Source organism: Saimiri boliviensis, chromosome 5, assembly GCF_048565385.1.
Source record: "Saimiri boliviensis isolate mSaiBol1 chromosome 5, mSaiBol1.pri, whole genome shotgun sequence".
NCBI classification, from domain to species: domain Eukaryota; kingdom Metazoa; phylum Chordata; class Mammalia; order Primates; family Cebidae; genus Saimiri; species Saimiri boliviensis.
The window spans coordinates 39604594-39619216 of record NC_133453.1 but is presented as its reverse complement, the minus strand read 5'-3'; the positions used below and the strand labels follow the sequence as shown (position 1 = coordinate 39619216).

Sequence of the window (14623 nt, the reverse complement as noted above, 5' to 3'; positions counted from 1 at the left end):
CCTGCACTGATCATTAACAAATAAAACTAAGTAATAAAATCTTTGAGTTTGAGGGGTCTTTATAGGTTACGTACTCAAAATTTAATGCAGAACTCTTTTAGGATAGTATCAGAGAATCATTCAATGATTGTCATTATTCCATAAAACGGAGGAATTTATTTTGAATTCAAGTCCTTTCTTAGGAGAGAACAGAAACTGAATTGAAAAAAGGAAATACACACACACACACACACACACACACACCCCTCTACGTCAATTATACTTTTGGGTAAAAAACTCTTTTGAAAAGGACGGTGGAGCTGAATTATTACCTCTAGATCATTATCATTTATCTTATCTTATTTATCTAACCATGGAAACTGCTATCGATGATATTTCTTAGCAAAGGACAGAAAAAGATTACTCCTCCTTCCCACTCATGTTTATATTAAAAAACATCAGCAAAAGAGAACCGATGGCTGCTAATTCAGAGAACGCAACTGTCTTCATTCATAATTTTCCAGAAACTACAACAACGCCTTGTCACCCAAACAGCAAGACTAAGGTATAAAAAAGATCATCTGCACATAATGTTCCTATAAGTAAAACACAAATCTCAATTCCAGGGAAAGGAACTTCCAATAAGCCATGTGGCTTAGAAAGGGCCCTTACTGATTTATTACCTTCAAGGGGCTTGACAATTTGTAATTTTTCTGGCAGAAAACCCCGAAGGCAACTGGCACTGCTGAGGTCTGTGATTTCTGACTGGTTGGTGCAGAGAGAGGCAAAGCTTTCTGTTGGGGTCACAGAACCACTAACTCCTTCCTTCTGGTCAGCCAGAACCTGGATCTTCCGCTGCCATTCTTCAGCAAAGAACTGCTTCTCACTTAAATAGTTCTGTCGACGCAAGCTAAGGCGATGCAGTGCTGTAGCCAAATCACTATCTCCAGAGGGTCCTGGTTGGTCCATATTCTGGGAGTTCCTACAGGAAAATCACATTCACTAATTAGATCTTGAGTATCATCAGAACGACTCAGATCTCTCCTTTCTATGATGGTAAGCATTCAAGAGAATGATCTTAAAAACATGGCATTTTCCTAGATACCTGGGATATAGAAATAATAACAACAAACCAAAATCACTAATAATATCATTTTTACAGATCATTTCAGATGACTTGAGAGGTAAGATAATACTTCAGTGATATTCTGTGTTCTCTGAATTTTCTATTTCATTTAATTTATGAAACTACACATTCAACCATCTATAAATTTGTATTAGGTTGTCACAAAAATAAATATTATATTTCGCTGAATCTGTATCATGGATTGCAAGAGGTCCCATTCTTTTATGTATAATGAAGAAGGAAAAAAGTGCTACCCATTAAACTAAGGCATACTATTAGTTACAAAACATAGCAATTTAAAAAATATTAAAATATGAAAAAAATTTGCTTTGGGCCACAGAATCACCCATCAATACTGAAGAACACTGAAAAGAAAAAAACAAAATTTGTATATAATACTGCATTTTATAGTTCTCTGATGCCCATTTTTTCAACACTTTTGAAATTGGAAGCTATCTTATAATTGATATCAAATGGAAGGGTAGCAAGCCGAGTTGTGGTACTCTGGGCTACTTGTGTATAAATCCACATAGATGTGTTTCAGATCTTCTTCTAAGATAATTGTGTAACAGTGAGGCAGCAGGACACAAAGCTACTGCGGATGCAGAACACTGCCCAGGACAGACCAGGAAATGCAATTGAAGTCTAGTGAGATGCATTTCTACATAAGGAAACATTTCCTTCTGGTGCCAAATATCTATCTTTCAAAGGCTTTCAGCTCACTTTTCAGTCAAGTTGTTTACCTTCTAGTTATATAGAATTCAATGTATTAAATTAATAAAAAGAATGAAAACAAATCCAAGTTTAAATAAACAGAAAATTGACAGCACCTTGTTGGTCCTCAAGATGTATTCAAACTTACATTTATCCTAAAAATCAGCAAAATGGTTGAGATTATGAGCATGGATTATGAGAAGGTGTCGTCTGATGTATTCATGCTAGTGACCAAACAGATTCAAACAAATTTGACTTTGGTATGATCTATGTCACGAATAATGATACAGGGCATCATAAGTGAATAAAAACTGACAGTTCCAGAACCTTCTTGGGACAGCACGGAGTAATAATGGAATTTGTGCATGTCAATCTGGTGAGTCAATAGGAAAAGAAATGTAGAATCACTGTCATCGTCTGTGTCTTACCCTGCAACCTCCTCTGAGCTGCTTCCCTGGTTCAGGAGTGACTTGTCCCCTGTTTGCTGTAAACCAGACTCAAAAGGTTTTGCTGTCATGATGACACTTGAACGGTTGGAGCCTGGAATGGGTAACAGAGCTGGGAAGGAGACAGAGCGGCCCCGTGTGTCATTGGCAATCCTGACGGTATCAAATACCCGTTTCTGTTGGGCTCTGTCAAAAAGGAAGTGTTCATTATTATCACTGCCAGCCACTAGAGCATCTAGAGAAGAGACAAGTATATGCAGTCCATCAGAAATAAAGCCACCCTGAGGAGCTTCTACAGTTTAGGAGAGATCATCAGAAAATAAGCTTTCAAACAAGAGAACTCTCTCACAAATGAGGACACTGTGAGGAAAAGACTGAATAGTAATCAAATTACTACTGAATCTCATAATACTTAATACTTTGGATTCTGGCTTCAATTTCTCTTCCAGTGATTGAGTAACAACACATGTGATCTCTACTTACTTTTGTTTAAAGAGAGACGATTCCTCATCCAAACTCAGCTTTTTACGCATAGTCCCCTCAATCTCAGCTGCCAAAGATTCCTAAGAAAAAGAGTTTGAGATTTCTAAAGTGATTGTTGCCCTAAAATTAATTAACAGAGTCTCTACAACTCTATACTTTTGGTGTTACAATAAAATATAAGGAAATAGTCAAAGCTAACATTCAGGGGAAAAAAGACATTCTGGAAGTAGAACTTTTAAATTAGAACCAATTACATTTTCATGATTTTTTCAAATAAGAAATGACTGAAAAAAGCTAATATGATAAATAGAAAATATACATGCAGATACACAAAAAACAAAAGGTCTAAAAGGCCATAAACCCAGTGTCAACAGTGAGTCTGTGGAGGGTGAAATTTAATGGTATTTAACAACTTCTTTTTGCTTTTTGTAATTTCTAGCTTTTCTATAATGAACATGTATAGCTTTTATAATATTAAAAAGTCATTTTAAAAAGCAAGCAAGCTTCCTCTTCCCCTGATCAGGGACGAGGACTAAACCCAGTATTGATAGCGATTCTGTGGAGGGTAGGATTTAATGGTATTTAACAAATTATTTTTGCTTTTTTGTAATTTCCAGCTTTTCTATAATAAATATGCATAGCTTTTATAATATTAAAAGTCATTAAAAAAAATAAGCAAGCTTCCTCTTCTCCTGGTCAGGGATGAGGACTCAACTAATATGGGTGACATGCTCAGTGGCGCTGGGCTGAGGATTACTGGAATTGGAGGCAATGGTGTGAACTCATAATTTTTAATATATATGTATTATTACATATGAATATATATGTATATATAAATATTTATAAATATACATAAATATACATATGTATATATTCATATGTAATATATGTGTATATATTATTTACATATAATATATAATTATATACAATTATATATAATATATACATATTATATATGTATATATTATATACATTATATACATATATATGTATATAATATATATTATATATAATATTATATATATAACATATATTATGTATGATTGTGTGTGTGTATATATATAGTGTAGATATAGGTATGAAAGTGTATATATATATATATATAGTGTAGATATATACACACACACAAACACACATGTATATATACACACATATACATGTGTACATGTGTATATATACATTTTCATACCTATATCTACACTATATATATACACACACACACACGTATATATATACACATATATATGAAAATGTATATACATATATATGAAAATGTATATATACATATACGCATGTATATACATATACACACACACATATATATATATATATATATATATATATATATATATAGTGTAGGTATAGGTATGAAAAACATATATTTCCTAGTTTTATCTGCTGAGAGGGTCTAGAAGCCACGATACTCTAGTGGCAATCAATGGGCACAATTTGCACCCAGGTCTTGGATTCAAAATACCATTCTTCAATAAAAGTAACCAGAGCTCTTTGGAGAAATGGCTGATTCCAGGGACAAAAAGTACAAAAAGCGCAAGATGAGCTTAAAGGGGATCCTACTGGCCATATGTAGGACAATCTGAATATCAAAATAGATATTAATAATTATGGCTTGTAATCTATTGAATAAAATAGAAATCCATGAGTCCATGACATACCTAAATGAACAAATGAACAAACAAATGGAACAGAAATGCACTAATTTATAAAAGAAAAATGTCAATTAATAAATGTTGAAAAAATGATGGAATCTGAAAATCACCATTTGGCAATCATTACCATAATGACTGTCAGATAAGAACTATCAACAGATGCTAAAACTAGTGGGTAATAATTTGTTGAGGAACAGGATACTTAGTCTCAAAGTATCTCTCATTAAATGTTTACTTTGATCACTTGGTTGAGGTAGTATCTCCCAGTTTCCATCACTACACAGTGAATTAGCAGTGTTAATTTAATTAACTATTAATTATTATTGACTTTACAGTGGAAAAAACCAGGAGGTTACCTTAACCAAGAGATGAGAGTTAATCAATACCGCCTGTAATGGGCTAAACATACATTATGCATCTCTTGATAGGATGCTCTGAGAATATGGCATCATTTCTGCCAAGAATGCATTATCGGAATCTAATCATGAGGATGCATCAGACAAGCCTAAACTGAGGACATCCTACAAAAGTCATGAAAGAGAAATAAAGACAGAAGAACTGTTCCAGATGGAAACAACAAAATGCACTGTATCCTTTAAAGGACATTAGTGAGACAACTGGCAGAATCTGAATGTACTCTGTGGATTAGATGATAATACTGTATCAACATCAACTTCCTGATGCTGATGGTTGTAGCGTGTTTATGTAAGACAGTGTCCTTAAGAGTGTCCAAATGTCCTTGTTTTTAGTAAATACACGCTTAAGTACTATGGGGTAATAAGGTATACCAGCAACTTACTGTTAAAATATCCCAGGGGAAAAAAAGAGAGCTAGAATGATATGGCAAAGGCAGTAATATGTTAAAAAAAACCGAACAACTGATGTGAAGGCTATACAAGAGTTCTTTATAGTATTCTTGGAACTTTATTCTAAGATTAAAATTATTCCGAACTTAAAAAACAAAATGATGCCTCCCTAATTTTAAGAAAATCAACTACAATTTATAGTTTTAGTCTTTTAAAAAAGTTCATAGGGTTGCACAGAAGTGTTTAAAAATCAGATTGTTAAAATAACTCTTTGAACCAACATTACAAATTCTAACATAAACTCAGAAGTTTTTATTAATTTTTTAATCCAAAAAATAGGGTTTATGAATTAAACAAAGATGAATCCTGTTCTCGTGAAGCTTACATTCTAACAAGTTAAAAATATCAGGAGACTGATGATTTACTGAAAGAGGTTTTAGATATTCAAAGCGCCATTTAAGTAAATGGTAGGTGGTAGGTCTAGGATAGGATGACCCAAGTTTAACTAGTTCTAATATACACAGTCCTCAAGTTAATTTCCTTAGGGCTCATCTTACATATTATTGATCTAATATATCTGGAAGGTCACCCGTTAGAATAAATGAGAGTATAAGGAAGATGTCAATATACAAATTCGGGCCTAAATCAATAATTGGAGTCCAGAAACAAGGACAAACCACATTATCTCTTCTCAAGATGCTTTGGACCATCACAAATCATACCACTTTTAGGACAACTAATCTTAAACAAATTTCTTTAAATATATAGCATCTTTCTTAGTTGCTTACCCCCGTAAAAGCTCCATATGACTGGGAGAAGTAGAGATGAGCAGCAGGGCCAGATCTACTACGAAGTTCCTTTATTTCTTCTTGGGATTCATGTAACATTCCTAGACACTCCATATTTCTGTCCTGTAACTCATGCAGCTAAAAAAAGGAAGAATGCTAGTATATTTTATTGCCTTCTCAAAACAACACTAGGGAAAAAACTCCCGAAATCTTTTGCGCTAAGTATTAATTTTAGGCAGAGGGCTAGCTAATTTTATGAAAATATCATTTCGATACAAGGACTCTACAGCAAACTAAGTAAAAAGAGTATATTTTGAGCTACCAGAATTAAGGAGGAGTGCCTTGACTAAAATCATACATAAATGTGACTTCTTAAAAGTCTGAAATGTAGCTGAGACTTCCAGAACGGTTGATTTAATATTGAATCTTCATACCCTAGCTCCTCAGAGGAAGTACATCAGCTATAGCCAAATTAGGTTTAGTATAATATTAATCTTTTTTAAAAAAAAATCACTCTGAAGTCTGTAAGTGACAACATCAAGAGTCTACAAAGTATTATATAGGATGTCAGGGTGCTCAATTCTCCTAAACAAGTAAGTTTCCCCACCTTGTTTCAGAACCTTCTTTACAACTAGATATACAAATCTGGTAAAAGAGTACATAATTTTCAGAATATATTTCAACTATAAAATTTTTTCAACTGTAGTATATGTCCCAGCTTGTCAGAACCACCAGGGTTGAAGATGCTTATTAAAAATGCAGATTCTAGGCTCTCACTCCAGACTTGAAGTAGAAGCTCTTGGGACCATGCCTGGAAACCTCCATTTAACACTCGCTCTCCCAAGTGATTCTTTCCCCCTCTCTCCTACAAGGTATCACTCTATTGCCCAGGGTTGAGTGTAGTGGTGTGATCATGGCTCACTGCAGCCTTGATCTGCTGGGCTTAAGTGATCCTTCTACCTCAGCCTCTTAAGTAGTGGGGACCACAGGTGTGTGCCAGTAAACCTAGCTAATTTTTTAACTTTTTGGAGAGATGATGTCTCCTTATGTTTTACAGGCTGGTCTCAAATTCCTGGGCTCAAGCCATCCTCCCACCTTGGCCTCCCAAAGGGCTGGGATTACAGGCATGAGCTAGTATGCCTGGCCCCAGGGGATACTAACGCATGCTAAAGAATCACCAAGTTATATCTAACATATAAAATTTTATGTAGATAGAAAGTAAGAGATTTTTCCTACTTCTCCTGACACACCTGCAAAAACATTTACTACTAGAAACTATCTTATTCAAAAACTGTTGAGCTAGTTAAGGTGGACTGGTAAAAGAGTCATATACTCTTAATGAATCTTATAAAGTTGAGGTTTTCTCTATTAATCAAGAAGGATGTTGCCATGTTACCAGTTTTAGAGAAAGGACTTTTAAAATGCTTTATTCTTTGTTTTTGAGATGAAGTCTTGCTTTTTTGGCCAGGCTGGAACGCAGTGGCGCATCTCGGCTCACTGCAATCTCTACCTCCCAGGTTCTAGTGATTCTTCTGCTTCAGCCTCCTGGGTAGCTAACATTACAGTGCTTGTCACTAATCCTGGCTAATTTTTGTGTTTTTAAAAAAACACAAAAGATGGGGTTTCACCATGTTGGCCAGGCTGGTCTCGAACTCCTGACCTCAGATGACCCACCCACCCTGGCCACCCAAAGTGTTGGGATTACAGGCATGAGCCACGGCACCCAGCCAAAATGCTTTACTTCTTAGATCTCATAATTTCATCTTAACTTCTGTTGTTGCTTTTTAAATCTGGTAGTTCCCCTTTAATAATTCTTATTCATGAAGATGAAAGAAACGAGTTATTCTTTCCCCTCCTGAATTACACAAGATAAATATTTCATTACCTCCATCGTCAGTTGTCTTTGGGCATCTTTGGAAGCTTGCAGGTGAAGTCTTAGTTCTTCCTTCTCAATCACATGCTAACAACATATTAAGAGAGACATGTGAAGCCTTTCCAAATAAAATATAGCTATTCTCTTTCTTGTAAAGACATCTGAAGAATTTCTCTCTGGGTATCATCTTAAAGCCTACAAAAAGCTAACCTTTCAAAAGCTAAATAAGAGCAATAAAATGGGCAGAATCTATCAGGGTGTTCAGAGGACAATGAACATGAGTCAATAATTTACACCATTTTCTGAGGAAGCCCTAACCCCATTTTACGAAGAGAAATAGTGACTTGAAAGTACTTATTCATGACATATGATGTAAAGAAGATTAAAACAGCAATCAGATTATGACATTTTAAAAGGGCAGGGACCATGTTTATTTTGCTTATTGTATCTAGCACTTAGTATGGTGCAAGATACTATGTCAGTGCTTAACAAATATCTGTTGAATGAATAAATAAGCCTACTTCTTTAAGTTTATGCTGAAGATCTACAATCTGTGACAAAAGAGAAGAAATCTCTTCTTGGTATCGAATCAACTCATCACTCTTCCCTGACAATTCTTCAGTCATTCTGGACATCTGAGCATTTGTTTCACCTTGGAAGCAAAAAAAAAAAAAAAAAGTTAATATAAACAGAGAGCAGGAGTTGACAAACTATGAAACTATGACTTGTGAGCTGAATCTTGCTTTACAACAAGCAGTAGACTGTCATGAATAGATTTTTCTTTAACATAAAAAAATAAACCCAGAGAAACCAGTAGAGAATAAAGGTTCTTCTGAAATAGGCTAATGCTGGGAATTGAATAAGAGACAATGAAGCTAAAAAGAGAGATGACTTGTAAAGGCAAGCAGGCTAAAGGTTTTGCTTTAATTTTTTTTCTTTATGAAAATGATATTTGCTAAATCTTTTTCTTTATGAAGGAAAGCAGGCTGAAAGGTGAGCAAGTGCAAACAGGTAATCTCATTTATTTCTTTGAGAACTCTTTAGAGACATAAAATCCCAAGAGCAACGAAAATTAATCTTTACAAATCTAACAAAGGAACATTTCCAGAATGGAACAGTCACAATCTATAACAGAATGGGATAAAGCCATGGAAATCCTTCTGTAGGAGAGAGACTTTCTGGGATACCTGGTAACTGGGTAAAACCTCTAGAGCAATTCTTATAGCCTGGTCGTCTTACCTGCACATGAAATAGAGCCTCTAGAATTCCACTGGGAATTTATTCATTCTTTATTTCACATGAAAAATGTGATATGTAAACACAAGCAGAAAAACTACTTCTCAGCATCATATAAAACTATTTTAAAATTGATAGAAAGCCTCTAACATTTCAAAGAATGGTGATACAGAGGCGGGAGATCTGGATCTGAGCTCTTGAACAAGTCATTTCCTGTATTTTAAAGTGCAAAAGGTGGGTAATGGATTCATGGTGGAGGAGAAAATTTAATTTACACTCCTTCCAGTTGTTTAATATTCTGCTATTCTAAGGTATCACATTTTGAAGCCCACAGACCAACTGATGTGATAGTATTATATTATTGCTGTCAATTTAAGAGGCTATATATAGTAGTCCCCTCTTATCTGTGGGGGATACATTCCAGGACCTGCAGTGGATATGTGCACTATTACAGACAGTACTGAACTCTATACTATACGTATTATGTGTTTTCCTACAAACATATACCTATGATAAAGCTTAATTTATAAGTTAGGCACAGTAAGAGATTAATAATGACTACTAATAAAACAATTATAACAATATGCCAGCACCAATACTTTTATGCTTTGGGGCACAAGGGTTACCTGAACACACTGCAATACTGTGACAGTTGACCCGGTACTGATGGTTACTAAGTGACTGACAGGCAGGTAGCGTATACTGACTGCAGATGGACAAATGGATGATTCACATCCCAGGAAGGATGGAGTAGGATGGCACAACATTTCATCACACTACTCAGAATGGTTCATGATTTAAAGTTCATGAATTATTTATTTCTGGAATGTCTTACTATTTTCAGACTGCAGTTGGCCACAGTAAACAGAAACCATGAAAAGTGAAGTGAAACAGCAGGTAAGGGACAACTGTCGTATTTATGGAGAAATTAAATAATTTTCTTCAGTGAAGCCAATATTTTTCCAACTGATTTGTTTTAAAAAAAAAAAAAAAACTAGTTAACATTATCTCAACCTAAAACATAGTCCTTTAAAGAAACATAAGTGGCACTTAATACTCATTGATTGTAGGTTTTATGCCATCATTTAAGCCCTAGCTCTGCCACTTATCAGTTTTCTGACTTTGGCAAGTCATCTTCCTCTATAGGACTATTTCCTCATCAACAATATGACAGCTTTTGATAATTGCAATTTGAAACAAATGTATTTCTTAAAAATACATATGGTATCTTATTTAGGGCTGTAGGCTCAATGTGGTATTTTAACATTTTCAGTAACCATTTAAAATTGTTTCTTGAGATGCTTCTACTAAAACCAGTGATCTAACTTCAAAGGTAGAGATATCCTACCAAAGAACTGTCCAAAAAGTACAAAAGAGAATATGTGAATACTCACGAAGTTCTCTAACACAGTCACTGACAAGCTGTTGTTCCTTTTCTTCATAGGTAACAGTTTCTGACTTTATGTGACAAGCCTTCAAGATAAAAATCAGTATGCGACAATACCTTCAGTGATTTTATAGAAATAACTACAAAAACCTTTAATTCTCATTTGAAGACTAAAGTTCATCATTACAAAGGAAAAAGGCCAACAACCTGTTCATATGTCTCTACCTGGCTAATCCCTGGCCTTGGCTAAAATGGTCCTTGCTTAAGTAGGACTTCGTTGATGCCCACACCATACATGTTCACAGAACCTTGTAATTTTCTGACATAATTCTTAGCACAGTTGTAACTACTTAGTTACTTGTGTAAATGCCACAAGATAAATTTTCTATCCTTTGACTTTCTCTATTGTACTGTCAACCTGCTACTATACACTTTTCAGTGGGATCTAAGGACAAACAGCTCCTTGTTCACGACTCTCTAATTGGAATGTCAATAGCAAATCCTTATGCCATATTTCACCTCAATACTACCTGGACCTGAACTTTATAGTCTTTAAAGTAAAGGAAAATGGGAATTAGGTTGAATGTACCTTGGATCGAAGAGCCATATTCTCTTCTTCCAGTTCCTTGAGCTTTTCTTGCAGCATTTCCAACTGCAGCAACCCTTGAGATAAGTTAAAGGACTCATTGAACCGAAGAGGTGTAGAACAGCTGGAATCAGTTTCACTTTCTTCAGAAGCAATGGAGACAATTCGAAGTAACTCATCTTTCTTGGATAGCTCATGCTGCAGCTGATTAACCTGTCCATATAAAATGCTTGATTTTCATGTTCTTCATTTTGCATTATTTACATGCACTATAGTTTCTAATTCATGGGGCAATTATTTTTCATCATAAAATCAGCTGCTAGGTTTTACTGACTAATATAAGAAGTACTAAAAAGAGAATAACAAATCTCAGATACCTCCTAAGTTACAATTTTAGAGCATTAATTCAATAGTACAGCTTTTTTCTATCCTAGGTGAAAAGAAAAGCCAATTTTCATATTGTATATATGATAAGAATATATAGGAGAAAATTTCACCTAAGATAATGATACACTCTTAGTTAAAAACACAACAAAACTGAAGAACCTTCAAAGTATCAGAATAGATCCCTACTTCAAATTCTTATCATAAGGGCTTGTAATTTTCAGATCTATATCACTATGCATGTCTTCCTAGGAATACTGATTTTAGTTCTAGGAACAAATAGTTTCAACCTAAAGGCTCAAATATTGTCATCCATAATGCATTCATAAAATACAAATGAAACCAGATAAAAATAACAAATTACAGAAAATCTGAAATGCAACCATTCAAGTTAATAATAAATCAGTTCTCACTACAAATGTTTATTGCTATGGAATAAACATATTTTCAAAGTTTCGTTTTCTTTTCTTCCTTTGTTTGGTTTTTGAATAAAGATACCAACATACTATCTATTTTTTAAAAATACATTTCAGATAAGATAACATACAAAGTCTACACAAAAGAGTATGGATAGTTTTCATATCTAAGCAAGGTGCCACAGGTATCACAGATATGTAATACAGGCTTTAAGTTGGCCAAGGTAGTCATGTGAGTTCTCCTCTGTAATATTAACATTTAATTTCTCTGCTGATTAGTTTAATGATCACCAATGAAGACAACAAGTACTGGTGTTATTTATCTATTGCCACCATTTCAAGGACACCTAGGAAAATAAATTTATCCACTGCATAAAACCCAATTATTTTGTGCTGCAGATATCTGATCAAAGGCTTACTTGATCAAAGGCTTGTCCCAATTGTTCCTCCAGGGATTCATTCTGCTCAGATAAGACATGGTTCCTCTTTAACAGAGCTTGTCCAATTCGAGCAGCAAGTTCCAGATCACGATCCCTCTGTTAAAATATCAAATACACCTTTTCTTTGAGTATAAATAAGATTAAATGGCAGTTCAGATATTTTGCAGTCAGTTTTGGTAAAATCAAAAGCAATGTCCTAGAAAGCATCAAGATTCATTTTAATGCCCCGATACCACAAATAAGCACAGGGTCTGGCACACAGGTAGTGCTTTAAAATGTTGGTCAAGTGGATGACCACCATTGTTCTAAATGCAAGAGGACATCTCTTTTCTTGATATCAAGTGAGATTTATTATCATCCTAGTAAATTAAGAGTCTAGCAACCCAAACTTTAAACTTAAAATTTTTGGAAATTGGAAAATCAATACAGTCTTTAAAAATGAGGATGGGGCCTGTATAGTAAAAGCCCAACAAATATTTGTTGAATGTATTTGCATATCAAGCATGGTAATAATACAGAATTAAGTATTTAAGATATGGATCAGGTAGGCACATAAAAAAGAGTTCCATTTAGGGCAAAGCTTATGTGCATTCAGCAGCTTAGAGGAAAGTGCAGCCAAGAGTTCTGTAGTCAATTGGTTCAAGAATGATGATATGAAATAAAATGGGAGATAAAAGACTGGAAATTTTGAGGCCACAGGATTCTGCCTAAAGTACAGAAAAGAAAGAAGTCTAAAGAAGCTAGTGGCAATGATGCCGGGAAGTCTGTAGAAAAGTCAAGCAATAGGTTTCCACCCAGAGTTGTTATTTTTGGGCAGACAGTGATACTTAGTAAGGGCACAGGAATTCCATCTGTGTGGTAGTGGTGAAGACTGTATTCTGTAGGATAGAAAACTGTCAATATACATCTTACTGCCTTGTATATGATCTGCTTACAGTAATCATTATATAAATAAAATTAAAGCTTCTATCCTTTCTCTCCACAGGCATATGAAAATGGAGGGATTATCTCCACATTTTTAAGCCTCCTTTTAAATATACGCTAAGTGGCAAACATAGAAGTCATTCTGGAGAGCTAGGGGGAGAGGGGAGAAGGATATATTAGAAAAAGACTGTCTTCCGTAAGATCAACTGAAATGGTACAAAGGGAGACGTCTATCGATGGCCAACTAGAGGAGATACGCTATACATATTAAAAATGCCAGAGACAAAGTAAGCTCAAATAAGAGCCCAAACTAAAAGTAAAAAGGGGAGATGCTCCAAACTGCAGGTACTGATTTGCAATAACATTGCTTTTTGAATGGGCAGCTCTGCTGTAGGGTATGTAACAGCAGGGGTTGTTTTAAAAGTTTTTTTTTTTTTTTTTTTTTTTTTTAAAAGATGAACGCTTTTCTAGGAAGGGGAGGCCAGCCAACACCATTAAATAAAAATTAAATATAAATCCTCTATAGCTTCACAACAAGCTTCAGAAACCACTCTACTTTGAAATGTCAGTTGTTTCAGCAGTAACAACCTTATACAAAATAACCCAGAGCACATACATCATCATTTTCCATCTGATGTACAAATTTGATAGATTTTAAATGATCCTCAAGTTTTACCTTTTTGTACTGGAGAAAGAAAAGATAATCCTACCTCTGCCAGGAGATGTGTAACCATGTCGATGTCATTGTAAGTTTTGGTCATCTGCTCCACCCTGTCTGTGCCTAGAACTAATATAGTTAAAAACAACTATTTATAGGCTTTAGCAATAATGGAAAAATTTAACTATTAATAAGAATTGAGAGATAACAACAACAAAAACCCCGGGCTTTTACAAAAAGTCATTCAGGAGAATAAAAATATATGTGAAAAAAAGAAATATTTCATGTATTAGACACTCAAGAAACAGACCAATCATTACAAAGTATATATCATACAATAATTAAGAAAGCGTCAAATGATCACAAGGCAGTCACATCTTGACTATCTCCTTCCTCTTCCTCCACCCAGGAAGTTTGCCACTCACTTTTGAGAATGTTGGCTAGGAGAATGGATTAAGTTACTGATTGCTTTATAGTCTAATCTAATTTAAAGTTACTAAAGGGTATTAGTGAGGGCTTATGCTGTTATAAAGGAATTTAACTGGAATTCTGCTGTGATTATCTTAACCATCTATGATCATCTACCATGTGAGCTAACGTAAACGAGGAACAGGACTTGCAGAACTTTTTCGGGTTCTGTTATGAACCATAATTCCTTTACGCTTAATTAAAGACCCTTTATCTGTACATTTCTCCGTCTAGGTCTCAGC

At 34.7% G+C, this 14623-nt stretch overlaps 1 protein-coding gene across 7 annotated transcripts in view; it reads right to left on the bottom strand.

The window, feature by feature from the left end:
• TRAK2 (trafficking kinesin protein 2) overlaps positions 1–14623 on the bottom strand; it is a 66274-nt gene that overhangs the window by 8284 nt on the left and 43367 nt on the right. For all 7 annotated transcript variants that reach the window (XM_010336436.3, XM_010336434.3, XM_074399267.1 and 4 more), the window contains 10 exons: positions 13966–14042; positions 12311–12427; positions 11095–11304; positions 10513–10591; positions 8404–8534; positions 7895–7969; positions 6010–6147; positions 2749–2828; positions 2248–2451; positions 663–961 (listed from right to left, as the gene is read on the bottom strand). In XM_010336436.3, the coding sequence (XP_010334738.3) occupies positions 663–961; positions 2248–2451; positions 2749–2828; positions 6010–6147; positions 7895–7969; positions 8404–8534; positions 10513–10591; positions 11095–11304; positions 12311–12427; positions 13966–14042 (1410 nt within the window). The remainder of the gene's footprint in view (positions 1–662; positions 962–2247; positions 2452–2748; positions 2829–6009; positions 6148–7894; positions 7970–8403; positions 8535–10512; positions 10592–11094; positions 11305–12310; positions 12428–13965; positions 14043–14623) is intronic.